At 39.0% G+C, this 27,211-nt stretch overlaps 2 protein-coding genes and 1 long non-coding RNA gene across 10 annotated transcripts in view; 1 reads left to right on the top strand and 2 right to left on the bottom strand.

The window, feature by feature from the left end:
* tmem97 (transmembrane protein 97) overlaps positions 1-3,907 on the bottom strand; it is a 33,372-nt gene extending 29,465 nt beyond the window's left edge. The window contains exons 1-2 of one of the 4 annotated variants that reach the window (XR_005944208.1): positions 3,216-3,415; positions 1,816-2,076 (exon numbers count right to left, since the gene is read on the bottom strand). Coding sequence is in view for 2 of the 4 variants with exons in the window: in XM_041197516.1 (XP_041053450.1) it covers positions 2,004-2,150 (147 nt within the window). In the remaining 2 variants the exon portion in view is untranslated. Of the gene's footprint in view, positions 1-1,815; positions 2,319-3,215; positions 3,416-3,793 lie in introns of those variants that run through there. The other 3 variants (XR_005944207.1, XM_041197518.1, XM_041197516.1) reach the window with 3 other exon arrangements.
* LOC121283222 lies at positions 1,506-6,409 on the top strand. Its single transcript, XR_005944210.1, has 3 exons — positions 1,506-1,709; positions 1,892-2,446; positions 3,782-6,409. It is a non-coding gene; the product is annotated as an uncharacterized LOC121283222 (long non-coding RNA).
* Positions 6,410-11,797: 5,388 nt separating this feature from the next.
* The window catches only part of nlk2 (nemo-like kinase, type 2), a 186,357-nt gene continuing 170,943 nt past the window's right edge, over positions 11,798-27,211 (bottom strand). For 4 of the 5 annotated variants that reach the window (XM_041196827.1, XM_041196828.1, XM_041196829.1 and 1 more), the window contains 4 exons: positions 18,413-18,499; positions 17,655-17,853; positions 15,664-15,757; positions 11,798-13,549 (listed from right to left, as the gene is read on the bottom strand). In XM_041196827.1, the coding sequence (XP_041052761.1) occupies positions 13,495-13,549; positions 15,664-15,757; positions 17,655-17,853; positions 18,413-18,499 (435 nt within the window). In that variant the 3' untranslated portion in view covers positions 11,798-13,494. Of the gene's footprint in view, positions 13,550-14,375; positions 14,509-15,663; positions 15,758-17,654; positions 17,854-18,412; positions 18,500-27,211 lie in introns of all 5 variants that reach the window. The other variant, XR_005944155.1, reaches the window with a different exon arrangement.

The following is a 27,211-nucleotide window of genomic DNA, read 5'->3' as shown; positions in this document are numbered from 1 at the left end:
TCCCTTTGCTCCAGTGTCTCTCTGGCAGCTACTTTCAACTGAATTCAAATTACTTTCTCTTTAGTTTTTCCGTGTGTGTGTGTGTGTGTGTGTGTGTGTGTGTTGGGGGTTGGGTGGGGGGGGGGGTACGGATGTGAGGGCTGCCTCTCTGGACCTCTGTTGCTAGGCAACAATAGTTTTTCTACTGTGTTTGCTTTAACTTCTCCCCAATAGTCATAAAAATCTCATTAGAAATGCAGGTATACAAACAGCTTTAGACCTTTGTCTCCATTAAAAATGAAACTGGATCCCTTTTAAAGTGAAACTAAAACTCAAGTTGACCTTTTCTTAATACACAAATACAGAAATACAAATCAAACTTAAGCTTTAAAGCTAAATCTTATTCCTGACACCCAAAAATACAACTTACTTAAACTATCACTATTTCCTAACAGGTGAGTTTCATGAAAATGACATTTCACCCTTAGCCTCCCCATTATATTTGGTAAATTGTATTTGCCCATTGAACTAGTCACAGAAATTTAAGTCATGTAATCAGAAGTGCAAAGTATACCCTTTTGTGATAATGTGATATTAATGATAGCCAATTAACTTCCAACCAAAAATGAACTATTATAGCTGTGGAGTCTCATTCCTCCAGGTTTTGAATTTTTCAGGCAGACTTAAAAATACCAAGTTTAAATCTTTTTGTCTTACTTTCCCTTTGACTCTTTTCTCTCTCAATGTAGCCTTTCTTCCTCGCTATTGCTCTCCGTAGCTGAATTGTACTTTTAATTCACCCTATTTTTCCATTCTTTCTGTGCTACTTTCTCAATCCGTAAATCATTTAAAAATGGTTCTGTTCACTAAGTTCCCAGATCTCCGTTTCCCTCGCTATGACGTTTTCAGCTCGCACTTTCAGCAACTTAATGGACAAACGTTTTGAGGAAGGATACAAGGGTAAGTCTAACTAATGGCAGGTTCATTAGATGTACTTCTAGATACAAATTCTAGGTCATACCGGGACAGAGGCCTTGCTTTTATCCGCTCAGTTTATGACTTTAAATGAAACAGATTTGGCAGATAGAGCTATGATTCAAAATTTGACCATTTTTTGAAGAGGAAACTAAAGGCTAATTCAAGTCTTCCAATAGGGGGCACTCGTGACACATCAGGCAGCCTAAGTGCCCTCCCAGCGCCTGTGCTAACAAGCCTCGTTATCCGTTTTGACAACATTAGATTCTCCCCAGCAAGCAGCCCGTCTTCAGATATAATTAACTACCCTTTCATCCTTACTCATTTACAAGATTCACGCCTGCAATTACAGGTGTGATGCAAACTTGAGTGGAGCACCTAGCCATTTAAAGAAATCATCGGCCCTTCTAGCACGGCACCAAACAGATTTGTTAAACCTCTAAGAACCAACCTTATAGATAAGCATTTAACCGGGTAGTTTATTCTACAGTATCAAAGGAATAATAATTCAAGAATTCTGGGAAATGAATTGAGCTTTTCAAAAGCTTAAAAGGAACTCAACGATTAATTTATTACACTTCCCTCCAGGTTTACAATAAATGTTACTATGTTGAAAAATGGGAACACGGGAAGTGTGGTTGGGATCTAATTCGTTCCTGACTCATTTGTTTCTCGTTTATTTGATACGGAAGCAACCCTCTCCCCTTTTTTTGTAACTGTAACAGTTTACCATTAAACGGAACCAACATATTAAGGTAATCGCCTCACAGGCAACGTGCTTGCTGGTTAACTTATGAAATACAATCCCTTTTAGCTAACATATAGTCGGTCACGGATCGACCGAGACGGGTCGGTCTGTACCTTCCATGGTCTGCTTCGGTTGAACTTCTTGAAGAGTTTCCGAACTGAAACGTTAGCTCTGTTTCTCTCTCCACAGATGCTGCCTTGACCCGAGTGTTTCCAAAAATAGAATCGTATGTCTTGACTTAATCGCCCAAGGCTCCGGCATATTGATCTCCAATTATTACTTTGTAGAACAACCTACTCACTTGAAAAAGAGTGTAGAAGGCGCATTTCCAATCTGAAGCACCCCAATCGGAGTTTCCAGTCTCAGTTCCATCTCTGTGGGGAAGTGTAGAGGGAGGGCAAATTGGGAAAGTTATTTTCGTACGACAGAACGCTGAAGTTTTCTGCATGTGGAGGAAACTTGCTCCCACGACTCCCCTTTAACAATAAATAATTGTTTTTATTGACATCCCCCGGCCCTCGATCCGCAATGCTCCTTCCACTGGGACAACCGCTGAGACGGAAGTTTCGGGTTCCGCAGCACAAATAGGAACATGGAAGGGATTCAAGATGCTGGAATTTCTCCGTCTTGTTACTTGCTTATTGACCCTTAGGAAAGGTACAACGCTTCCAACGGAGATCTCACAGATGGTGCAAGTAACTAGCTGCAAATAAGCGGCAAGTCCAGAAATGGCCAGCCAAAAAGGTAAAATAAATGGGGGGGGGGGGGGGGGGGGAAGAACCTGATATTAATCCCTCTCGCTTGCCGCATTCCTATCCTGGATACAATCTGCATACATCGCATTTTTAAAAATATTTTGCTAGATTGGTTTCTGCCATCAACACAACAGATTAATTCCCATTTGATTAATCAAATTCCGTCACTATATGTTAACTTGGATTTCAAACTAGAGGTCATTCTTTTAATAATTTACGACATCCTTTCTGGTCATAATGAAAGCCAAGATCTACAAATTAATAGTCCTGGGCAAACATTGATTTCAACGGAAATTGCTCCGATCACAAAATAAATCGCTACTTCTAATAGCATGCAATTAAATTAAGTATGAGATATCACATTGACAGACTGTTACTGTGCAGATGCACTTCGCCTAGAGCCCGAATCGTTCGCAGCTGAGTTTAGACAAATTAAATTCCAACCATTCAGTGGCAGTATAACTCATTGGAAATTTAATTTCTTCACATTTAGTTTCGCTAGGCGTGTGTTGTGCTTGTGTGGCATTTTACGAATGCACATCAGAATGAATAAAGCCTCAGGCGAAATACTCGTGTTTTTAAATTATAAATATCCGATTCAGGGATGCGGTTTCTTTCTTATTCCCTCAGCTCCAACTCTCTCCCTCTTCCCAGGTAAAAGCGTTCCCTATCCAAGTCTGGGCGGGTAGGCTCTGGCCACCACTCCGTCATTTAGTTGCCCATAGTATATGGAGGCGTGCGGCCTTCCCTCCACTTACCCTCACACCAACCGAGATAGTCTCTACTGTACCTCGCTGCAGTACCCTTGAGATTGGAGACAGTTGGGAGTGATGGAGGGAGAGTCAAACATACATCCTACCTTAGGAAAGCAATTACTTTAACCGTTTTGTTGCAAAGAAATGGCCTCTTCCCACTTTCATTTAAATGCTATTGTTCACAACGCCTTCGTGGTATTTATACTACTATTACAATGTATTTTAAAAAAAGTAAAAGCTAATGGCATAAAAGGACTTTCCCTCTGATTATAAAACACCAGCCACGAGCAAAACAAGTTTTATTGATAATTAAGTCAGAAAATCACAATTCAACAAAATAAAACATTAAAATCGGACTGCAGAATTCAGCTACGTTAGGAAACTTCTTGAAACAGAAAAATTGGAATAAGAACCATCTGTTCCAATATGTAGTTTTATAACGTTGACTTTTAAGTTGTGCTCTGCATTCCTTAAAGATAGAACGCCACCATAACAGCTTTTGTTTAACGTGTCAGTTCTGAAGAAAAGTCCTTGACCTGAAACGTCAACTTTTGTTTCTCCCTCTACAGAGGCTACCAGACCTGTTAAGTGTGTCCAGCATCGGCAGTATTTTCCTTTTGTGTTTGCTTCTGCAGTTAGTCGCAGTCACAGAACAGAGGCTGAAGTGCTACTGGGAGTTGAGCAAATACAACAGGGCACTTCTGCGCAATACCGAGTTGAACAGAAGGAGGTGCTGTCTTCTGAGACGCCAATTCGCGGTCCAGTCTGGTTGATCCTGTTCCGTGTGTAGAGTTCGCCCACTGGCTGTTTATCTTTGTTGCTCTTTTAAGGAATGTACCGCGCCCAAGTTCGCTGTTGTATTTGTCTATAATGTAAAAGCAACTTGTGTGTTTGGGGATAGCCTGAGGTCCTGGAGTGACAAAATAAATAACTACTTCAAGAATTTAACCTACTGCGTTGAAACAACAATAATTCCATCCAGTCATTGACTAAATGGCTCAGTGGGTACCACGGGCAAGCTGAAATCACCAATGTGTTTAAGGGTTCAGTTGGCGACGTTTTCAAATAGACTTGGCGCACACAATTGAAACCTCAATCGACATTTGAATTCTGCGATCATAAATTAGATGAAGTTAGATTTCTCCATTATGCCATGATATTCAGTAAACCGTGAGGGTAAAGTAGCAGACTTCAGAAGCATAGGTTGTCGAAATGGGCAATTGATAGGCTAAATGGATAATTGACAGGTGAAATTTAATGCAGAGAAGTGTAAAGTGGTGCCTTTTAGGGAAAGAACGAAGAGAGGCAACATAAGATGGTACAATTTTAAAGGAGGTGTAGAAACAGAAAGCTGGGGGTTTCATTTTTTTGAACATGGCAGGACAAGTTAATACAACAGCTAACAAGGCATATGGGATCCTTGCACTCTAACACTGGAGACAATTATTAGTGGCAGAACCACCACAGGGTAGATGGAAAGCTTTTTAAAACTCATTTTATGATCTGGGAGGGTGGTGGAAAGCAAAGTCAATAATAACTTTCAAAAGGGAACTGGATCTTTACTTGGAAAATAAATTTTTGCAGGGCTACTGGGAAAGAGAAGGTGGGGGTTGGAACTAATCAATTAGTTCTTTCAAAGAGCTGGCACAAGCCTCTTTGCTGCAAGAGTTCATGATGGTTCAAGGGTGATCTCACCTAGGTCTTTAAACTGAGAAAGATGTTCATTAGGGTAGATACAAAGAAACTATTTGGTGGTAACTCTAGTGTTGGAATCCAGAAAAAGAGGCCATTTGAGTAAAATCAAGAAGCAATGTTTCCCAAAAAAGGTGGTAGAAATCTGTAACTTGCTCTCCCAAAGACTATGGATGCCACATTAATCCAAAGATTCAAGACCAAGGGCAACAGATCTTTGCTACATGTGGATATTGAAAGATGTGGAGCAATGGCAGATAAATGGAATGGAGGTACAAATCTGATTCAATGGCAGAAAAGTCTTGAGGGGATGAATGATCTGTATCTGTTCCTATTATAAAATATACTTCCACAGAAAAACATTTAGTACACTTTTACAAATTAATGGTTTAAAGATTCAATGCCATTGCAAAATTTGGGAGGGTGTGAAGAGGGGGATAGGTACATTGTAACTATACATGGTTCAACCCAATGCAGACCAATCACCTGATCTAGGCCAGCTGTGACATGCATCACTAAATTTAATTATACATTCATGCATCATTCATTATACATTAATTGCAATGGATCAGAATTACCAAGGTTCTAATTATAGTAGTACAGGGCAGACTTCTAGGTGAAAAAGAAATTAAAATGATCAATGTATTAAGCTGCCTCTACTACATACTTACTATCAAGGTGCAAGCTAAGGTTTGAAACTGACATATATTCGTGAAGTTAAAAAAAGTAACTTAAATGGCTAGATTTCCAATACTTTTATCTGTATTCATCTACCTGCCACAATAAGGTCATCCAAGATCAGGTTTAGTGTCAGGCTGCTATTCATCGTCCAGTACTAGGCCTGAGGACAGGCTCCAGATCAAACTTGGCCAAAAGCAAAAATCTTTTAAATTATTAATAGAGGCTGGAACAGAATAAAGAATACAGGAAAGCCAATTCTCTCCTCTCTACTCAGGAATACATTGGTCAATTGCAACACCCCTACCATCCCAGAGGATAGCATGGCTAAATTAGCAAAGGCCTAGGATGAAACCCAAGAATCTTTCTGGTCTATTTAGTTCAGCTAATCACCAAATAAATTTAAAGAACCATTGGAGAAATTCCTTAATTGGAGTTTTTGATCACAAACAAATTGATCATTAATATTTTACCTTTCCATGTTACAAATTGATCAAAAGAGCTGGTACAAAATCGAGACAATTCTTTTTGGGTGCTGCACTCACTATCATTTGGTACAAACGAATGCCAGGCTCTTTGCTAAACTTCATTGCCCCTTTAAAACAGATTTACAATTAAAGTAATTTTGTTACGTTTGTTTCAATAGTGGGTGACTTGAGAATTGGCTTGGCGGAATTAGTGAATTCAACCTAGGCTGGGGATGGGAATTGAATTACTTTAATTAGTATCCATGGTTAATTAGGATCAACAAATGTTAATTTGGCTAACCTCAGTGTCAAGCTCTGTAACTTAAAGGCAGTTTTCTAATAAAAAACAAAATTGCAAAAAGGAAAATGTGTAATACTTTCACATCAGCACTTATTCACATGAAAATTACTGGTTTGAGGGGTTTAGAAAGAAAGGAACACCAGATAAAGCTTTATATCTGAACGTTCATTCATAAAATCCATTAGGCAGTTGGCTTTCATGATTGGGATCAGTATTTTCAAAGTCTGATAAAAAAAACAAATTTCAGCTATCAGCACCAATGAGGTATTATGTAAAACGAGATGTATTCTAATTGGAGAAATAATAGAGGGCAGGGTAATTTCATAAGAACTATAGCTCAAGAGACATTGATTATGTGGATACAAGTAGTATGTTTTATCTTGGAACAGGCATAAAACTCTAAATAATAAAAAACAAATGCCAAGTGAGAATTTAGAAAATATCACTTCTATCCTGCCCCAAAAGTGATGGAATTGATTATCAAAAGTAAGAAAGGTGATTTAGCCAGCTCTTCTGTTGCCCGAGTTGACATCCAATTAGGAACTGATTGATGGTCATAAGTAATCATGAGATAAGTTAAATACTGTAGGGAACAATATTTATCTCTATAAATCTTAGGATTTTGGAATTGTCATCTGTGGAAAGTAACTGGTCAGGTCTCCATTATGGATGTTTTGCACAACTGTCCTTTGGGTGTTGGGAAGAAAATTTTGTCGAATTTTCCCCATATGGGGAAATCCACTACTGACCAGTGGAAGAAGGGAGCTTGATGGTTTGAATGGCCTTTTCCTCTTTCATATTTTCTCTTTCTTTAGTAAAACAATATACAGAAATCTCAGCACACTGCTATATGAACACTTATCTCTTACTTTGTTATTTTCCATCTCTCTCAACTTAGTAAATTAAACATAGCTCTATGGATAAGTGCATTTGTGAATATCAATGACAATGGGAATTCCAATTCTAGTGTCAGTCAAAACGTTTAGATCTGTAGCTATCAAGCTGCCCCATCATACAGAATGTAGCCATGTCCAAAACAAGCTGAACAATAGAGAAATGAAGCCCAAGTACAAAAGTACCAATCCACACCACTACTTACATGTTCATATCCATCTCAGCGTTTGTTGATACTTGAGTCCGTAGCAACATGTAATAACTTTCATTCTCAGGTTACGTTTAACATGTGCATGCCATTTTCATTTATGTTTTAATACTAAGGTCCAGTTTTATTTCTTTAAAGATATCTCTCTTTATGTCACTATATTACTCAATGTCTTGTTTGTGAATTGTGTAGCTGCAAGTGACTAAGCCCCAAATATGCCATTCAAAAGCAAATCGAACACAGTGCCAAAAATAATTCTAGTCACTGGAAGAGAAAAATTTATGTACTCAAAAATAATTCACCTAAATTAAAATTCAGTTAACTGACTGAATTGCAAAGTGTTATATTTGGATTACAGTTTTTTTTTTGAAAGAGCTGGGGAGAAGAAAATTCAGTTGTTAGTACACCATAACCTCTTGAGTCTGGAACACTTGGGACAAAGTCATTTCCGACTTTTGGAATTTTCTGGATTATAGAATGATGATGGAATGTCTAACCAGAGGTGTGTGAACTGGTAAAAATCACAGATATAAATATCCCTAAGGGGAGGTGATGCGTAGTGGTATTGTTGCTGGACTAGTAATCTGGAGACCTAGGGTAATGCATTGGACCCAGGTTCAAATTCCACCACGGTAGATGGTGGAATTTGAATTTAATAAAAATCTAATGATGACCACGAAACCATTGTCGATTGTTGTAAAAACCAATCTGGTTCACTAATGTCTGTTAAGGGACTCTTAAATGCCCTCTGAAATGGCCTAGCAGTTGTACAAAGTCTCTAGAAAGGAATAAAACTGGACAGACCACCCGGCATCGACCTAGGCACAGGAAACGGCAATGGCAAACTCAGCCCTGTCGACCCTGCAATGTCCTTACTAACATCTAGGAGCTACTGCCAAAATTGGGAGAGCTGTCTCACAGACAGTCAAGCAAGAGCCTGACATAGTCATCCTCACGAAATCATCTCTTACAAATAATGTTTCAGACACATTAACATCCCTGGGTATGTCAGTAGGGGTGGCAGCACAGTGGTATACAGTTGGGAAGGAGTTGCCCTGGGAGTCCTCAACATCGATTCTGGACCCCGTGAAGTCTCATGGCATCAGGTCAAACATGGAACACAAAAGAAAAAGCAAGGGAAACCTGCTGCTGATTACTGCCCTCCCTCAGCTGATGAATCAGTGCTCCATGTTGAACACCACTTGGAGGAAGCACTGAGGGTGGCGAGGGAGCAGAATGAACTCTGGGCGGGGGACTTCAATGTCCATCACCAAGGGTGGCTCAGTAGCACCACTACTGACTGAGCTGGCCAAGTCCTAAAGGACCCAGCTGCTAGACTGTGTTTACGGCAAGTGGTGAGGGAACGAACAAGAGGGAATAACATGCATGACCTCAACTTCACCAACCTGCCTGCCGCAGATGTATCGGTCCAGGACAGTATCGGTAGGAGTGACCACTGCACACAGTTTGTTGTGGAGACAAAGTCTTGCCTTCACATTGAGGATGCCCTCCATTGAGTTGTGTGGCACTACCACCTTGCTAAATGGGTTAGATTTCAAACCAATCTAGCAACTCAAGACTGGGCAACCATGAGGCATTGTGGGCCATCAGCAGCAGCAGAATTGTACTCAAACACAATCTATAACCTCATGGCCCAGCATATCCCCAATCTACCATTACCACCAAGGCAGGGATCAACCCTGGTTCAATGAAGAGTGCAGAAAAGCATGCCAGGAGCAGCAGCAGGCATACCTAAAAATGAAGTGTCAACCTGGTGAAGCTATAACACAGGACTACTTGCGTGCCAAACAGCATAAGCAGTAAGTGATAGAGCTAAGTGATCTCACAACCAACGGGTCAGATCTAAGCTCTGCAAACCTACCACATCCAATTGTGAATGGTGGTGGACAATTGAACAACTCACTGGAGGAGCGGCTCCACAAATATCCCCATCTTCAATGATGGGGGAGCCCAGCACATCAATGCAAAAGATAAGGCTGAAATATTTGCTACAATCTTCAGCCAGAAATGCCGAGTAGATGATCCATCTCTGCCTCCTCCGAGGTCCCCAGCATCACAAATGCTAGTCTTCAGTCAACTCGATTCACTCCATGTGACATCAAGAAACGGCTGAAGGCTATGGGCCCTGACAGTATTTCGGCAATAGTACTGAAGATATGCTCCAGATCTTGCTGTTCTCCTAATGGAAAATTGCCTAGGTATGTCCTGTACACAAAAAGCAGGACAAATCCAACCCGGCCAATTACTGCCCCATCAGCCTACTCTCGATCACCAGTAAAGTAATTGAAGGGGTCATCAACAGTGCTATCAAGGGGCACTTGCTTAGCAATAACCTGCTCACTGATGCCCAGTTTGGGTTCCGCCACGGCTACTGAGCTCCTGACCTCATTACCGCCTTGGTTCAAACATGGAAAAAGACCTGAACTCCCGAGGTGAGGGGAGAGTGACTGCCCTTGACTTTAAGGCCGCATTTGACACAGTGTGGCATCAGGGAGCCCTAGCAAAATTGGAGTCAATGGGAATCAGGGGAAAACGCTCCACTGGTTAGAGTCATACCTAGCACAAAGGAAGATGGTTGTGGTTGTTGGAGGTCAGTCATCTCAGCTCCAGGATATCACTGCAGGAGTTCCTCAGGGTAGTGTCCTGGGCCCAAGCATCTTCAGCTGCTTCATCAATGATCTGCCTTCCATCATAAGGTCAGAAGTGGGGGTGTTTGCTGATGATTGCATAATGTTCAGCACCATTTGCAACTCCTCAGATATTGAAGCAGTCCATGTCCAAATAAATCAAGACCTGAACAATATCCAGGCTTGGGCTGACAAGTGGCAAGTAACATTCACACCACACAAATGCCAGGCAATGACCATCTCCAACAAGAGAGAATCTAACCATTGCCTCTTGACATTCAATGGCATTACCATCGTTGAATCCTTCACTATCAACATCCTGGGGGTTATCATTGACCAGAAACTGAACTGGTCTAGCCATGTAAATACTGTGGCCACAAGAGCAGGTCAGATTCTAGGAATCCTGCAACAAGTAACTAACCTGACTCCCCAAGGCCTGTCCACTATCTCCAAGACACAAGTCAGGAATGTGAAGAAATACTCCCTTGCTTGGAGGAGTGCAGCTCCCACAACACTCGAAGCTCGACACCATCCAGGAAAAGCAACCCACTTGATTGGTATCACATCCACAAACATTCACTCCCTCAACCACCGATGCACAGTAGCAGCAGTGTGTACCATCTACAAGATGCACTGAAGGAATTCACCAAGGCTCCTTTGACAATACCTTCCAAACCCATGACCACTACCATCTAGAAGGACAAGGACAGCAGATAGATGGGAACACCACCACCTGGAAGTTCCCCTCCAAGGCACTCACCATTCTGACTTGGAAATATATTGCTGTTCCTTCACTGTCGCTGGGTCAAAACCCTGGAACTCCTTTCCTAACAGCACTGTGGGTGTACCTACACCACATGGTGAGCTGCCTTGTTGAACCACTGCAGTCCATCACCTTCTCAAGGGCAACTAGGGAAGGGAATAAATGCTGGCTCAGCCAGCGAAACCCACATTCCGTGAATTAATAAAAAAAATTATCTGAAACATAAAACAGTAATAAAACATTATAAAGCAGTAATAAAAATTGTTTTACTTATTCAACTGGTGTTTATTCCATGTTTCCACTCCAAGAGCCAGAGAGAGAAATATAGAGATAAGATGGACAGAAATTGACTGAGGGAGACTGAAAGAGAGAGATGGAGAAAGGTAGCAAGAGAAACTGAGATGTAAGAAGTAGACTGACAAAGAGAGGAGAGAGAAATAGAGTAGCTTTCTAACTATGTGCTGTGTTTTCCCATGCTATACAGTAACTGCATCACCCATTTTCTACCCTCGGTCCCAAGATCAGGTGAGCCCATGCCTTCTTGATGTGTTGCAGGGCCTGAACAGTCGAGCAGCAAGTCCATGAGTTGGTTGGGTATGCTCAAAAAATTTTTGGACAACTGGTTTTTCTGGATTTCCAGACTGGAGTGATTATAGTGCAATGCTTTTGTGAGCAAAGCTCTAATTCAGTTATAGAAAAGGGTGCACAAAGTTTGGAACATTCAAATAAAGCAAGAAAAATGATATGTTTGTGTTCTTTTACCACATAACTAACTGCATAAGACAACTAAACTCAAGAAATATGTTTTCACTCAAAGGTGCGGGGTGAGACTCAATGGCTAGGTACAGAAATCACAAATCAGAAAGGGAAACTTAATAATTTAAGAGGACTTGTGTCTAAATATTCAATGACAAATTCACTAGTAGCACACTGATTTTCTTTTAAATGTCACATTTAATGAATTTCCACCACTGTACTTCAAATCTACATTGTACAAAGTGACCGGCAAATGTGTCACATAGGACGATGAACCTCAGGTGAAGTCTTGAAACTGGTTTCTCAGCAGGCTCTCAGAACTTTTTTGCCCCCGTTTACTGAAAACAGAAATCTTCAAATACAAGCCTTTAAAACTTCATTTATTATTCAAGCTCTGGAGGCTTAATAACTTTGTATTTTTAAAAAATTCATAAACCTCTTCATTGTTTCTAATTGAAATTGATGCAATTTTCAGCATGACGATTCTTTGTCACAGCAAGCCAGTACTTCATTTAAGATAAAGTTTTAAAAGGAAAAAAATATTAGGGATCTAACTGAAATCTGTGCACACCTTTGCTCTGGGTCACTCGCAGCAAGAGTCCAATGCTAAATACAGATATGAACTACAGTTATTTAACAGTCAAGTACTAATGACCGAGCCTGGGGTCATATTCTCAGCTTTGAACACAATTGTGTATTTAAGACAATCCATAAAGGTTCCTTCGTACATGTGAAAAAATTTTTTTTTTTTAAATATAAAAGCTGGAAGGGACATTCAAGTTTTAAATCCCCACGCTGAATTGTTTTTAAAAAAAACGTGGAGGTAAACAAACCAAGTTGTATACTCCTGGAGGTAGAGCCTTCAATTTCTGTTCATATATACATATACACAGAATAGTTCAGTGTTCCAGTAGATAAGGATTTGTCAGAAAGGATATTAAAACTGCACTACTGTGACGTTTCAGATCAACACTTCCACACAGTTCTGCCTAAAGACACAAGACACAATTAACATAATCGCCTATGTGCTGCTTTTTTTCCTGTTACACTGTCCAGTGCTGAAAATAACTTCCACGGAATATTTCACAGACCTAAAATGTGCAAGCTAATTCCTCTATACAGTAATGTCAAGACTTTTAAAATCTACCCAACACTGGACTTATATACACAAGTGATGTGGGATGATGCATGCTTGAGGTTTGACTGCAGAAATAAAACAAAATGTTTCTAAAAATTGGTTAAATATAATTAAGGGACTGGGGAAACATAAATTACTTTGTGTGATAAATCCACACTCACTCCATCTCTTTCTAATCACAATGTTTTACAAACAACAGCAAACCACTGTCACAGCTCTGAAGAGAAGCTAAAGAATTGATCTGTCAGGTGACATGCCCATTTCATTAAACAGCCTTATCAACCAACGTGACTTCATGATTGGTCGGCATAAACTTTGTATTCTTAGCCAGTCTCAGTTCCAAGTGTCTTCAGGAATGGGTCAGCGTTGATTCCTTAGAGATCCTGTACATGCCTGTTCCATGTCCCACTTCAACGTCAAGACACCCAGTTCATTTTAGTGCAGCTTTTGTTTTTCCAAAGCCAAAAACGAAGGCTGCACATGGTTCCATAAATACATACAAACTGTGCAGCTCTTGCTAAAGCTGCTTTATTTCAAAGCACAACCACCAATTTTATCCCTAAAAAATACAAGTCCAGCATATTCCTAAAAGTATATTCTTTACAATTATCAGTGGTTTATTTTAACTTTTAAAAATTTTATAAGTAAAATTACACACTTGTCCCGACATAAATGGTACTGCAAATTTTAGACTCTAGTGAGAACCTAAAATGTTTGTCATCAGTAGTTTCTTCCACTTACTCCCATACCAGTGGAGATGGGGGCATCTCAGAGGGCTGAGCTACTGTGGAGCTGTTAAAGGGCAAACAAAAAACATAATCAGAGCAATATAAACCATTTCAGGCTTTACAGTGAAAATTCAGTGGTATATAAATTTAAAATGTATCCAAATTCATTTCATATTGCTCATTTCCAACTGGCCATTAAACAGAATAGTTCTCAAACTGGGGCCTGTGGTCGCCTCAGGATTCAGTGACTGCGAATTGATTAGCCTTATGGATGGATGATGTGAACACTGGTCACGGGCTTACTGTGGTCAAGATTAGCTGAATAGCGGAGGCTGGAGGCGAACTTGGTGCGAGCTGGGAGTAGAGTGCAGCAAACATTACACCCATCTCACCAATATTTTTAAGTAAACACCCGTTTTCTTAAAAGCAACATTAAAACACTCTTCATTTGCCTATTATGAGTAATATGTAGTATAATCTAGATGGATGGTGATTTCTAATTTATTTGAAAGGGATCCTTCAATCTAAAAAGTTTGAAATGACTGAAATACAGTATTGTTGTAAAATGTCTCACACTGACCTTAATCAATTTCATTCAAAGGTCAATAAAATTAACAAACGACAGATTTATTACATTTTAAGTGACTAATGGGCAATTCAACAACAGAACCCATTCCAAAACATTATACCTCATTTGAATAATGAAAATCAAGCTAATTGAAATTCAGTTATCAACTGCAGTCACACTGGATGGATTGCAATTAACTTAATATATTGAATGGAATTATAAATAGTATGGAGAATGACAATGGTGCAATATTTTGCTATAAACTGAAAAATAACCATAAAAACTAATGCAACTGAGGTACGTGAGCAAAATTTTGCTAAACCTTCAAATTGAAGAGAACGTTTGGCTTGACTTCTAACCCAGTCACGAAGTTTTAGAAGAAAACACACACTTGTCCATTACAAGTAAATTATTCCTTCTTTATCAGCAACTAGACTTGCAATATCTTCTGTACTCTGTAAAGGATAAGTATTTAAATCTAATACAAGGTTGGCTGTCGACATTAGGTACTTGATGTCAAATGCATATTTCAAAATAAATCATTTGTTACTATGTACAAGGCCGGAAATTGGTTTGCAAGACTCTAATGCTGAGCATTAAACAGCAGAATAAGTGTTCAATCCTCAGTAGGCACTTAACTCAGCTAGGGCTATGTGTTAAGTACATAATTAGCCTCAGTTCTGAGAGTTGGGGAGGGTTCCTACCCCTGGTCACTATGCACAGATCCCTGATCCCCACTGGAAGTATGCATTGATGAAGACGGGTCAAGGAAAGGCCAGAGCTTGAGTGTGATGCCTTCCATAGTCAAACAGGTAGCCAATACTGATGATCAGATATAAATAGTAGTCACTGGGGTAGGTATCGGAGAATATACCTGGTACAAATATCAAAGCAAGAGTAGTTCAAAAAATAATTTTCTCCTCCCAAGAGTGGAATTTCTACAAATGAACAATTCTGAATCCATACTTTGAACATTACCTAATATTATTGATGTATATACCTCAGTACATTTTCTATTCTACTCCCCCTGCACTTGCCCCCAACCCCCAACAAAAATGGTAGAGTTGGCCAAAAAAAGTTGGTGACATTCATACTTTTTGTTCAGAAAGTATCTTCTAAAACACTTTGATAACTCAAAAACAGAAGCAAATTAAAAGATCAGGTTTTCAGCAGAAGTACAAGTGACTTTAGGTTATAGATTTGGAATACAATATGGATTCAGATCTTGTTTGTAAATTTGTCTAAAGTCTGTCTATATTTAGCATGGTTTGAAAACATCCTAAAAGATTCTTGTTTGTTTTACAAGTTAAAACCTCTACAAATTATTTAATTTCACAAGGATATGCAATTTCCATTGTTTAGGATAAAGATAAACACATCATTCCAATTTTATTAAAAATAAAAGGAACATTAGCTTCCTGATTAATTCGCTTAACCTTTAAGCATATAAGATTGGTACCCCTCAGGACTGAATTAGATTCAATACCTGCTCATAACTCATCTAGATGTTTCTGCCATTTTTTAGTGATTATTCCACACCAAACTGATACAAGTCATTATTAATACTGTAAAATCTAAAATACTCTGACAAAATGTCTGCATCAACATACCTGATAAAGCTTTTAAATGCAGCAGACTGTGGGTTGATGCATAGCGGAACCCTGTTCCCTTTCTGCTGTTCCAGAATGAATTGATGAATGAGTTCTGTAGGACAGAAAATGAATTATATTCAGTCATAACAATACAGCTTCCTGCTGTTTAAACCATTATCAAGTTCTGCATAATTTTGATTTGTTTTATAATTTTGCCATTAAAAAGTTTTATTTTGAGTAAGTGAAATCAGCTGAAGACGTGAATACATAAACCATATAAAACTGTGCGCGCATGTAAATTTCTGCAATGTTAATACTCAAATAGCAACAATGCACTGGAACTTCAACAAATGATAAGGGATAACGCCTGCAATTTTCCCCACACAATCTTGCATTTATCAATTGTTTTAATGTTGAGCATGTCCCAGGACACTTAGAGAAAGAAATGAAGACAGATAAAAGGAACATGGCAAACCAAGAAGAGGGAGATCAAGAGGTGCAAATGAGAGCTCGGTTCCAAGGATGGCTTCTTACAAGGCTTTTTGAAGGTGGAGGGAGAAGCAGACAGGTGGGGGTGGGGGCTTTCAGAGACTTAGGCAGAGGCAGTCAATGGCTCTGCCACACCATTGGTGGCATGAAGGTAGGGAACATGCACAAAAAGCCAGAGTCAGAAGACTGAGGAGTTCATCAGAAGCTTAAGGCTAGAGAATAGTGCTGGTACAGGGTGCAGCAAGGCCACAACGATTTGAAGATGAGGGCAATGATTTTAAATGTAATACACTGGTGGGCAGGGAACCAGATTATCCAGGATAGTGGTGATGGGGAAGAAAAACTTGAATGCAGGACTGGGTACTGGCCGGTAGAAATTTGTAAATGTTGGAATTTATGGAGGGGAGAGAATGGGAGGACAGGAAAGATGACATTGGAGAGAGTTTTTAAAGAGATGCTAACAAAAACACAGGTAAAGGTTAGTGGAGAAGTTGAGATGGGAGTAGAAGTGGAAGCATGGGTAGTTTGAAAGCTAGTCTGAATTGAGCAGCATGCCAAAGATGTGCAAGGACCAGTTCAGCCTTTAAGTGGCGAGAGATGAGGATAAAGTTAGTAATAAGGGAGCGTAATTAGGGTTGGTGATCAAAAGCAACAGCTTTGTTCTTCCCAAGGTTCACGTGGAAGAGTTTCAATATCAGTTGTGTCATTATGCCCAAAAGTTGAAGGGAGGTCAGGCATGTGTAAACAAAACTGAAGATATGTGCACATCAAACTGTTTTTATGCACTTGTGAGTGACAGATTTGGAATAAAACTGGAAACATTGGAGTTTTAGCATAATTACATTAGTGATAGTTTAAAACCAACTGGAATGTACTTCTACCAATACATCTTCAAGCAAACTCAATCAAGGTGGTTGCCTATTTCACGGGTTAGAAAGTCATTGGAATACGTAAATACCCAGGAATGGAAAAAGAATGAGGTAGTAATTCCGTACACCAAATGAGTGCAATCGAACAGCTTTCTCCCAGCTCCAAGGTTCTGTCGTTGACTGCTGAAGGTGATAACTCATGCTAACGCCACAATATAGTTATACAGGTAGTGATAGCAACAGCCCCCTCAAATACCTGTTAGTGCTTTGTGGAAGCAGTCATTTTCAGTTAAGTCTGGATAGTCAGAGTTGGCAGGTTATTCAGCACGTTAGGGCCAAGACTGAGCTTAATACTGTTACTACCCAGTACTCAAGTATGCATTTCCAGTAAGAGTTAACTAAAATTAGGGTGGAAACATTGACCAATTGTGGTACTCCACTGCTACTACCACCCAAACTTAGTACAGACTAGGTGCTGAACCTGGGACCTGCTTTGTATGACATGGTTTAATATAGTGATGCATGTACCCCATTATCAGTCCTAATGCATGAGCCTCAAGAGCAATATATAGTGTCTCATCAATTATAAAATGTTTTAAGCTTCAGGTCAGAAAGCTGCAACTATAAAACGGTATTCAAAATTGCACTGACCTTTAACCTGCCTAACAGATGTCAGGTTTTTTTCAAAGCTGTCATCAAATTTGGGATTGGTGATGGGCTCAAAATCATTGGTGTAAACTCGTCCTGTAGAGGTGGTATAACAGCATTTGCACATACAAGTATGGTACCGGAGCCGTCCTTCATCTAAGTACGGATGGGCCAGGGCATCCTTTGCAGAGATTCTTTTTGACTGCAGTTTAAGGGAACAAAAGCTTTAACCAATAACTTGATAATTTTATAATGATTTGACCTGAGAATTTTGTGAAACATTACATACCTTCCTACAGAAGGTATATTTACAAAACTGGAAGCAAAACAAAAAAATTACATTCATTTCAGTTTAAATCTTCACTACCATTATAGAAAATAATGGATCAGACAGTGCCTTTTCCTTTAAAATGCTCTAAGTGCTTTTGTATAACAGGTTCATTAGTAAAATAAAATTGCTGAAATTACATCTCCAGAACTATCAAATGAAAAATGATCAGAAGACCCACCCCACCCAAACTAGAAATTCCCAATATTATTGCATCTCATTTTATTGCAAGATTACAGGAGGCTCAGGGGCAGTAATCTCAAGGTTCAGTAACTGAGTACCATTATTTAAGAATTACCAATTATTGTGGAAACTTTTTCTGATGGAGATTACGAAATCATTGTTTAGGGTAATAGAGAATACAGACTGGCTATATTTTCACATATGAAGAGGGGCTTTACCATACAATTTGAAAAATAGTTTGCATACTTACAGGATCAAAAACTAACATCCTGCAGAGGAGGTGGACAGCTTCATGGGTAGCCTGGCTGGATAGTGTGTAAAGGACAGGAAGTGATGGCTGTAGGGAAAGGAAATAAAACCTTGAAGACAATGATTACCAGCAGTATGTGAAACAGGTCACTTTTTGGTTAAAACTGTAGAGATAATAATGGATTAAAAACAGAATAATAATTTTACCGAAATATTCTCAAGCTGGTCTTGTGTTCTGCTTTAATAATTTGATCAATAAAAAAAAGGTTCTATTTAAAATCATGTGGCTACCGGGACACTTCCATAGTCCGCTGAAGAGTTTAAGCAGTTTTTAAAATAGTAAATTTCTTTTAATTCGCTCAATCCACTTACAGGGTAAGTAAATGAAACTAAAACTGCATTTTTTCTTATAATTACAGCATTGGTGCCAATTGGTTTTGCTTATTAGTTTATAGTTTAAATGTAGCCTTAATCTGGTGTCAGAGCCTGACCTGAGACCAGACTGAAGTAGAATGAGAACTCTTGGAGGACGGAGACTCACTTGCTTTGGAGTCAGCTCTTGCCTTCACACTCAATTTACATTCCAAGTTAAACTGCTTCTTCCCAATACAAAAATTGAAGTATGAAAGCAGCATAAGTTTATTGACACAATTCGCACATCTGATGATTTGCCATTTGCAAGCATCCAAGACTCAAACCTATGTGAAACTGTATTGCAAACCAATGTAACAATGCTTTGTTGAAAGGCAATCTACAAAGGCACTTTAAAGTCCCATTATCGAACTGTGATATTTACAAATACCATGCTTTGTGACACTTAATTAAACTGAATAATGATAAGTTGGTGCAAATTTAAACATTAGCTTAAACATTTTTGTAGAGGGAAGTGTTTATCCAAACAGATCTTTGTCTAGCTTGAAAAGCATAAATTTAGATTCCTGTACCACTCAGTATTAGGTCATGTGAGCTCAACACGAGAATCTCTGCATTAAGTGCATAGACTAGATGCTTAGCCATGAAAGAGGTAAGCCAATCTTATCATAATTCCATGCTAGTTCTGGGTTGCTGCAGACAAGGCAATGGTGCTTTGCTCATCTTCGGTCATGGAATTAAATGAGCACAAGGACATAAGAGAGGAAGTGAATGAACTGTGCCAGGCATACTATTCCTTTGATTAGGGTACTCTGTGTTCACTTCTTTAGGCTATGGTTTGCTAGGAAAAATGCTAGCAAAAACCACAAGTTAAGAAAGTAATACATCTCCATTCTTATGTAAAGCCACTAGCTTCAACACATCATTGCTAGTACATTTTAGACAGGAGGAGGAGAACACCCTGTAGACCACAGATCCTGAGTATGTGGCTCCTTATCAATTTATTCATTTTATGCCAAGAATGATAGACACATTGCAACTTAAAAAAGATTTGTCATTTCACTAAATTGTTCTCCAAGCCATAAGCATTTAAATAAATATTACCACACAAACAGCTCAAACTAGATATGGAAATTGGATACAATGAACAACCACGTGCATATGTTCCAGTAGGGGTTTCCAAATAGCCTTCAGGAAGCGGAATTGGAATACTGGTTGATTTTTTTTCTCCCCACACCCACTTACTTGCACTGTAAACACAAAGAAAAGCAGTCAATCCCTGGCTGCTGGCTAGACTGATTAACTAACCTACAGAAGAGAAATGGAATTTTGGGCCTTTCTTGGCTTACAGCTCAGTACCACATCACAGTACGTTTACCAATTGAATGATCAAGAAAGCTGCTTCTTTGATAATTGTACAGGCATTTATATTTTATTTATTGCCTTAACCTTGACCTTAATCTTAACCAGTACACAAACTGGTTGATTTTAGATTTAAGTTAATGGGACATTAAATTCTAAGGTTGGGATAATTCAGCTATGTATAGATTCCATCTAGAAGAATACTGCTGTACTTCACCTACAGGTAATAGTTACTACTCACAGGACAGGTGTGTTAAAATAAATCTGTATAAATTTTAAATGGTTTACAGTAATTTGTGAAATTCATGTTGGTAATGCAATAATAATGGTCAGTTATTTTTACTTCAATGACATAATTTACTATTGCCTTTGATGGGTACGCCTCTGGGTCAGCAGTAGGTTACCTATACTATTTATCCTATTATACTACAGATATTCATACTATACTATTCCATATGTCTGAAGCATTAAAGTGAAAAACAGGGAATTTCCAAGAGCACAAATTGACACCCAAATGAATTTCATTTTGACGTAGCCTGTTTTCACCTGCAAAACATATTTGCATTTCCAGTCCTTCTATGATTGTTTTGATTAGAAGTACAGGTGATTTCACTCTAACAAATAGTTACCAATTAAATATTAAAGGCTGAAAAACGGAATTCTTTGAAAAAGACTGCATATGGAATTGAAGAAATTGCAATTTCTCTCTTCTCTCAAAATGATAGTTTATCTGGATTCCCTAAATGTTGGCAATCATGGTGCCCCAGCTAAGTGGCTATCTTCATGTATGAGCTTATACAGAATCTGAGCAGGCATTTTGACTGAGGAGGCATCACAAACAAAACCCAATCCTTTCTCTACTTGTCATTCAATGTTGCAACTGAGATCAAATGAATAAAGATCATGTTGAAGAACTTCATTACAATTTTCTCTCCTCAACTTAGGGCCAATGAAACCAACTATAGCATCTAACGGATGCTCCAGCTGAGATGGCACCAATTCATAACACCAGAGATCAAATCCAAGTCAACATGATTTAGTGCCCCATGCAATCCATTTATCCACTGAGTTTGTGAGGTAATCCTCCTGCAGTATTGGGGCTCTCTTTGCAGTGGAATTGCAGGAAAGAGAAAAAACTACCCACAGCCTATTAGCTTCAGTTTACTGAGGTAAGTGCTAAGTTAGCTTACTGAGTGTGACCAGAAAAACAGTAATCTTATGTTTCTTTTTCATCACATAACCCACTCAGTTAGTGTCCAGCAAAATTAAATGATAGTTTTTTATACATTTTATGCCAAGTATCAACTATTACAATGAACTGTAATGACAGACTTTTATAGCTACAGTATGAGTGCACTTAAAAGATAAATGAACTTAATTTCTGAATTTAAGTTTAAAATTTACATAAGATCATGCACTTTACCCTCATTCACCTTTACCTCCATGCTCGTTCTCAACCTCATCCTTTTCTCCCAAGTATAACAACTTTTGCCTGCCTACAATTCCATTGATGGCAGCATCCTTTTTGTATCTCATCAATGTAGACATTCTTCATACCATCCTACTTAAATAACAGTTATCACAAAGCCTGATGCTATGTTATCTGGTATTCAGGGAAACAGAATACAAAAAATTACCGAAGAGCAAACCAGAATGTTGGCCAATCTTAACTTTTTCTACCCTATAGCGGTATTTCTCACTGTTACCCAACTAAGATTGGCAATGGCTAAAACCACAGGCCAGGACTATTTATTACTTGATATAATTCAGTAGCACACCATACAATGCCATCGGGGAAAATTTAATGGATTTCAATACAAGTTTCACTTTTACAAGTTGAAGAATTTAGCTCCTTCACCAAAATAACTGCAAACTATCCCATAGATTGGATAGGTGCAGAAAACAGGTAGACAATTACAGCACAATCAATCTTGTAATTTTTTTTGTTGCACATTCAGTTCAAATAATTGGATGAGTGAGGACATGAACTAACTTGCAAATCAGCATTAGATTGTTTTCCACATGCTATGTCATAGAAGATGTAACTATGAACAATACACAAGAGACAAAATTCAGTTATAAAATGCATTAGGAATTGTTACAACTTTCATTTAGTGCAGCTGGTCAAAAACGGATCAGGTTTCCCAATCCCACCACCTCTATGTACATCTCCCCCTCCCCTCCTGTCAGCATTCTGAAGGGATATAAGAACATAAGAACTAGGAGCAGGAATAGGCAATTCAGCCCCTCGAGCCTGCCCCGCCATTCATTACGATCACGGCTGGTCTCATTTCGGCCTCAACTCCAATTTCCCGCGCTCTCCCCATAACCTTTCAACCCATTACTAATTAAAAATCTGTCTATCTCCTCCTTAAATTTATTCAGTGTCTCGGCATTCACTGCACTCTGAGGTAGTGAATTCCATAGATTCACGACCCTTTGAGAAAAGTAATTCCTCCTCTTCTCTGATTTAAATCTACCACCCCTTAGCCTAAAACTATGGTGTCTCATTCTAGAATGCCCCAGAAGGGGAAACATCCATTCCTCGTCTACTTTGTCTATCCCATTTAGCATCTTGTATACTTCAATTAGATCTCCTCTCATCCTAAACTCTAGAGAGTATAGGCCTTAACTACTCAATCTCTCCTCATAAGACAAGCCCCGCATCTCTAGAATCAATCTAGTAAACCTCCTCTGAACCGCCTCCAATGCAACTACATCCTTCCTCAAGTAAAGGGACCAAAACTGTGCACAGTACTCCAGGTGCAGTCTTACCAATGCCTTGTACAGTTGCAACACTTCCCTATTTTTATACTCTATTCCTTTAGCAATAAATGCCAAAATTCTATTTGCTTTCCTTATTACCTGCTGTACCTGCATACTAGCTTTTAGCGATTCATGCATGAGGACACACAGATCCCTCTGCCCTGAAGCATTCTGAAGTTTCTCTCCATTTAAATAATAAGTCAACTTTTTATTCTTCCGACCAAAATGGATAACCTTACACTTATCCACATTAAACTCCATCTGCCAAATTTTGGCCCATTCACCTAACCTGTCCATATCCATTTGTAAATTTATTTCTTCACTGCAGCTTACTTTCCCACCTATTTTGGTGTCATCTGCAAATTTAGCTATAGTACCTTCTATCCCTGAATCCAAGTCATTAATATAGATTGTAAATAGTTGGGGCCCAAGGACTGAACCCTGTGGCACCCCACTAATTACAGCTTGCCATCCAGAAAAAGATCCAATTATCTTGACTCTCTGCTTTCTGTTGGTTAGCCAATCCTCTATCCAAGCTAATATATTACCCCCAGCTCTGTGTGATCTTATCTTGTGTATTAATCTTTTGTGCGGCACCTTATCAAAGGCCTTCTGGAAGTCCAGATATACTACATCTACAGGATCCCCATTATCCACTTCTTGCAGCTTTGGTCTCCTTACCCAAGGAAGGATGTAGTTGCCCTAGGAGTGAAACAACGGTTTACTAGACTGGTTCCTAAGATGAAGAGATTGTCCTATGAAGAGAGATTGAGTAGAATAGGCATATGGTCCCTGCTGTTAAGAAGAGTGAGGGGTGATCTAATTGAAACATACAAAATTCTTAATGATCTGACAGGGTAGATGCTGAAAAAAAAAGGTTCTCTGGCTAGGGAATCTGGAGCATGAGGTCACTGTCCCAGAATAAGAGGTTGGACATTTAGGACTGAGATAAGGAAACATTTCTTCACACAAAGGGTTGTGAATCGTTGGAACTTTCTAACCCAAAGAGCTGTGGATACTCAGTCATCCAGTATATGCAAAACAGGTTGAAAGATTTTTGGGTGCTAAGAGAATTAATGGCTGTGAGAACACTCCACCAGGAGTGCAGGAAGGTGGAGTTGCGGTGGATTATTTTCTTATTTTGCTGAACGGTAGAACAAGTTCGAAGAGTCAAATGGCCTATCATGCTCCTACTGCGAATGTTAACAGTGCGCTATTATCACTGCAAAAGCTGGGCCAATGTTTCAATCGAAAGCTGTTCTTTCCTTAGCATAATTATGAGCTCATGTGGGTCTTAAAAACCCGACTTTCTAATTCTTGTTGTGAGTGGACTAGTAACTGAGGTCACTGCACTGGAGCTGCATATTGCTCATGGTAGGTTTGCTTGAGCCTGCACAAAAGGAAACATTCAAGGTCTTGAAGTAGTGCCTCTGAAGGCTAATTCTTGATGCTGGAGGACTGAGTTATGAGGACAGGCTAGAAAAATTTGGATTCTTCAGTCTTGAAGCAAATGTTAATTTACCTTTATACAACTATACAAGTAAAATAACAAGGGTTAATCCAGAGCACTATCAACATGGTTGTTGGTCAAGAAGCATAAAATTGATAAAAAGCATATTGAGGAACCAGGTCAGAAAGCACTTCTTTCCATAACGTGATCAATATCTTGTAAGGTCTTCTAGGTAAGGTTTTGTCATTCCATGGGATGCCAAGAATGCACAGCAAATAGCCAAGATGAAAGTTGTTGAGCAGCTTCTCTTCCACAAATGCAGCAGTCTTCTCAAAAGGCAAGCTTCCAAGAATGTTGGCACTTAACAAGTAGAGATGACTCCAGTGGCTTGTGTACATTTGCAGGATGGTAGATGGTTGCATACCTAAGGATTTTCTGTTTAGCAGGGGTCAGAGCCAGACGACAAGTAGGACGTCCAAAGTTCTGCTTCAAGAATGCTTGCAAGCATGACATGAAGGCCCTAAACATTGATTCTCACACCTGGCGGTCGTTAGCTGACAACAGAGGAAAATGGCGACATCACCTGTGGGCCAGTGTACACCACCATGATGATCAGTAGTTACAGCAGCCTGGCAACAGGCACCATTGAAAACAACAACCCAAAATGATACCTGATAACCACTTCACATAAGACATGTCACCGAACCTGCTTTTTAAGGGCTAGTCTCTTCAGTCATCAGCAAAAGTTTACGATATGAAGCTACCCTTTCCCAACAGATTAGCTGCATGTTCATCATCTTATGCAGATGGAAGAATGCCAATGACTTTTCCAGGTAAAGTACTGGAGGCAAAAGCTCTAGCAATATTGTAGAGGCATTTAGGCACTAGGATAGAATAGCTTCTATGAATGAATGGTCAGCCTGTTGTATTTATTTAGAGCTGTAGAAGACTTGAGGTTTTCAATTATTTGGCACCAAGAACATTTTATTCATTGTATGTTCTACTTATCAAGCTACATGTCTAGTTTTGGAATTGTGAAAATGCAACAGCTTTGGGGAGTAAAAAAGCTGACTGGCACGAGCAGAGGTCAAATTAAATCACAAAGCCAATGTTTGCGAGAAAATCGAGCTGCAATAATCAGGGTTCAAGGTTCCATTATCGCACATTAAAAAAAGAGTCTAATTCTACGGCATTGCCACATAAGAGTCATGACCAAGTTAAGTTCAGGTGGAGTAGAGCCAGAGGAAAGTAGATAATTGAACTAGGTTGTGCACATGTAATTCACTAATTTCTCTTGAAAAGAGAAGGTTTAAGGTGACCTAATAGAGGTCTAAATGAAAGGTTATGATTGTGCAGACATGCAGAAAGTTTCCATTGTGGGGAATTGCAAAACTAGAAGTCATTAACATAACAATCACCAAGAAATCAAATAGGAAATTCAAAAGAAACTTCTTTAAGCAGAGAGCGGTGAGAATGTTGAACTGCTACCACAGGAAGTGATTGAAGCAAATAGTATACATTTACTTAAATGAGGGTAGACAATCATAGGAGGGAGAAGGGAATAGAGTGGTATGCCGATAAGAGTTAGATGAAAAAAGAAAGGAAGCGGCTTGAATGGAGTATAAATGGCAACATGGCACGTCAGCATTTTCGCTTCTGCGTCTAAAGGTTGTGGGTTCATGTTCCAGACTTGAGCATTAAAAAAAAAAATCAAGGCTGACACTCCAGTGCAGTAAAGGGAGTGCTATACTATCGGAGATGCCATCTTACAGATGAGATGTTGAACTCAGGCTCTATCTACTTTCAGGTGGAATTAAAAAATCCCAGGGCAACATTTCAAAGAGTAGCTATTTTGGGTCAATGTTTACCTCTTAAATCAACATCACAAAAACAGATTATCTGGTTATATCAAATGCTGTTTGTGGGAGCTTACTGTGTGCAAATTGACTGCTGCATTACATTACAACAATGATTACATTTCAAAAGTTCTTTATTGGCTGTAAAGTGCTTTGGGGCACCCCGAGTTTAAGAAAGATGCCATATCACCGCACATTTGTTTTGTACTTATTGAGCCAAACAGCCCTTATGCAATCCCAAGTTGTATGCATTGTCTTTTATTTCCATTGTGAATTGACATCTAAATTCTAACTCCCCATTTAAACTTGAAATGCAGTAACCCCACTTAAATTAACAGTGGCAATGCAGTTCATTGACTGACAGGAAGTATGAGACAAATTTGCACAGTTTCCATTATAAATATAGACATGGGAATTAATTATGGTAACATTGTAAAGTCCATGCAGACAATATTTTTGTTATAGTTAACAGGGCTTTTGGAGAAAAGAATTTATTCTAATAGTTTGAAAGCACAAGAGTGGATTAATTTGTATATTAAAAAATTATATATAGCGTGTCAAATTTAAACTGCACCTTTGACATCCTAGAAAAGGATTCAGAAGAATTGAAAAGCACAATATTTCTTTCAGATAATGACTTATGTAGTGTTACTGGAGTTCAGGTTGTTCCATTCTCCTGACTGACAGGGAGGAGTGCTGGCACAAAGCAGCAATGGGAACAAAGCAAAGTATAAAAAGAACAAGATAACCCAATCACCAGATTCCACTGCAACACATCTAGTCCATGGAATTTTGGGGAATAGATAGTGAAAATTGGTTTGGGGGAGGGTGCAGTTGTCTTCCAATCCCTAATCACCTTAAAAACCATACAAAACAACTTTTTAATTACCATAAAAGATGTATTTTACAATGTCAGTAATTCAAAAGAATGAAAAATTCCATATACACAGTAATATGGAAATCACAAAACCTGCCTCATTGTTTGTTATACAGT

This window comes from Carcharodon carcharias, chromosome 10 (genome assembly GCF_017639515.1).
Source record: "Carcharodon carcharias isolate sCarCar2 chromosome 10, sCarCar2.pri, whole genome shotgun sequence".
Lineage (NCBI taxonomy): Eukaryota > Metazoa > Chordata > Chondrichthyes > Lamniformes > Lamnidae > Carcharodon > Carcharodon carcharias.
The sequence above is the reverse complement of the archived record's forward strand: the minus strand, read 5'-3'. Positions and strand labels throughout refer to the sequence as shown.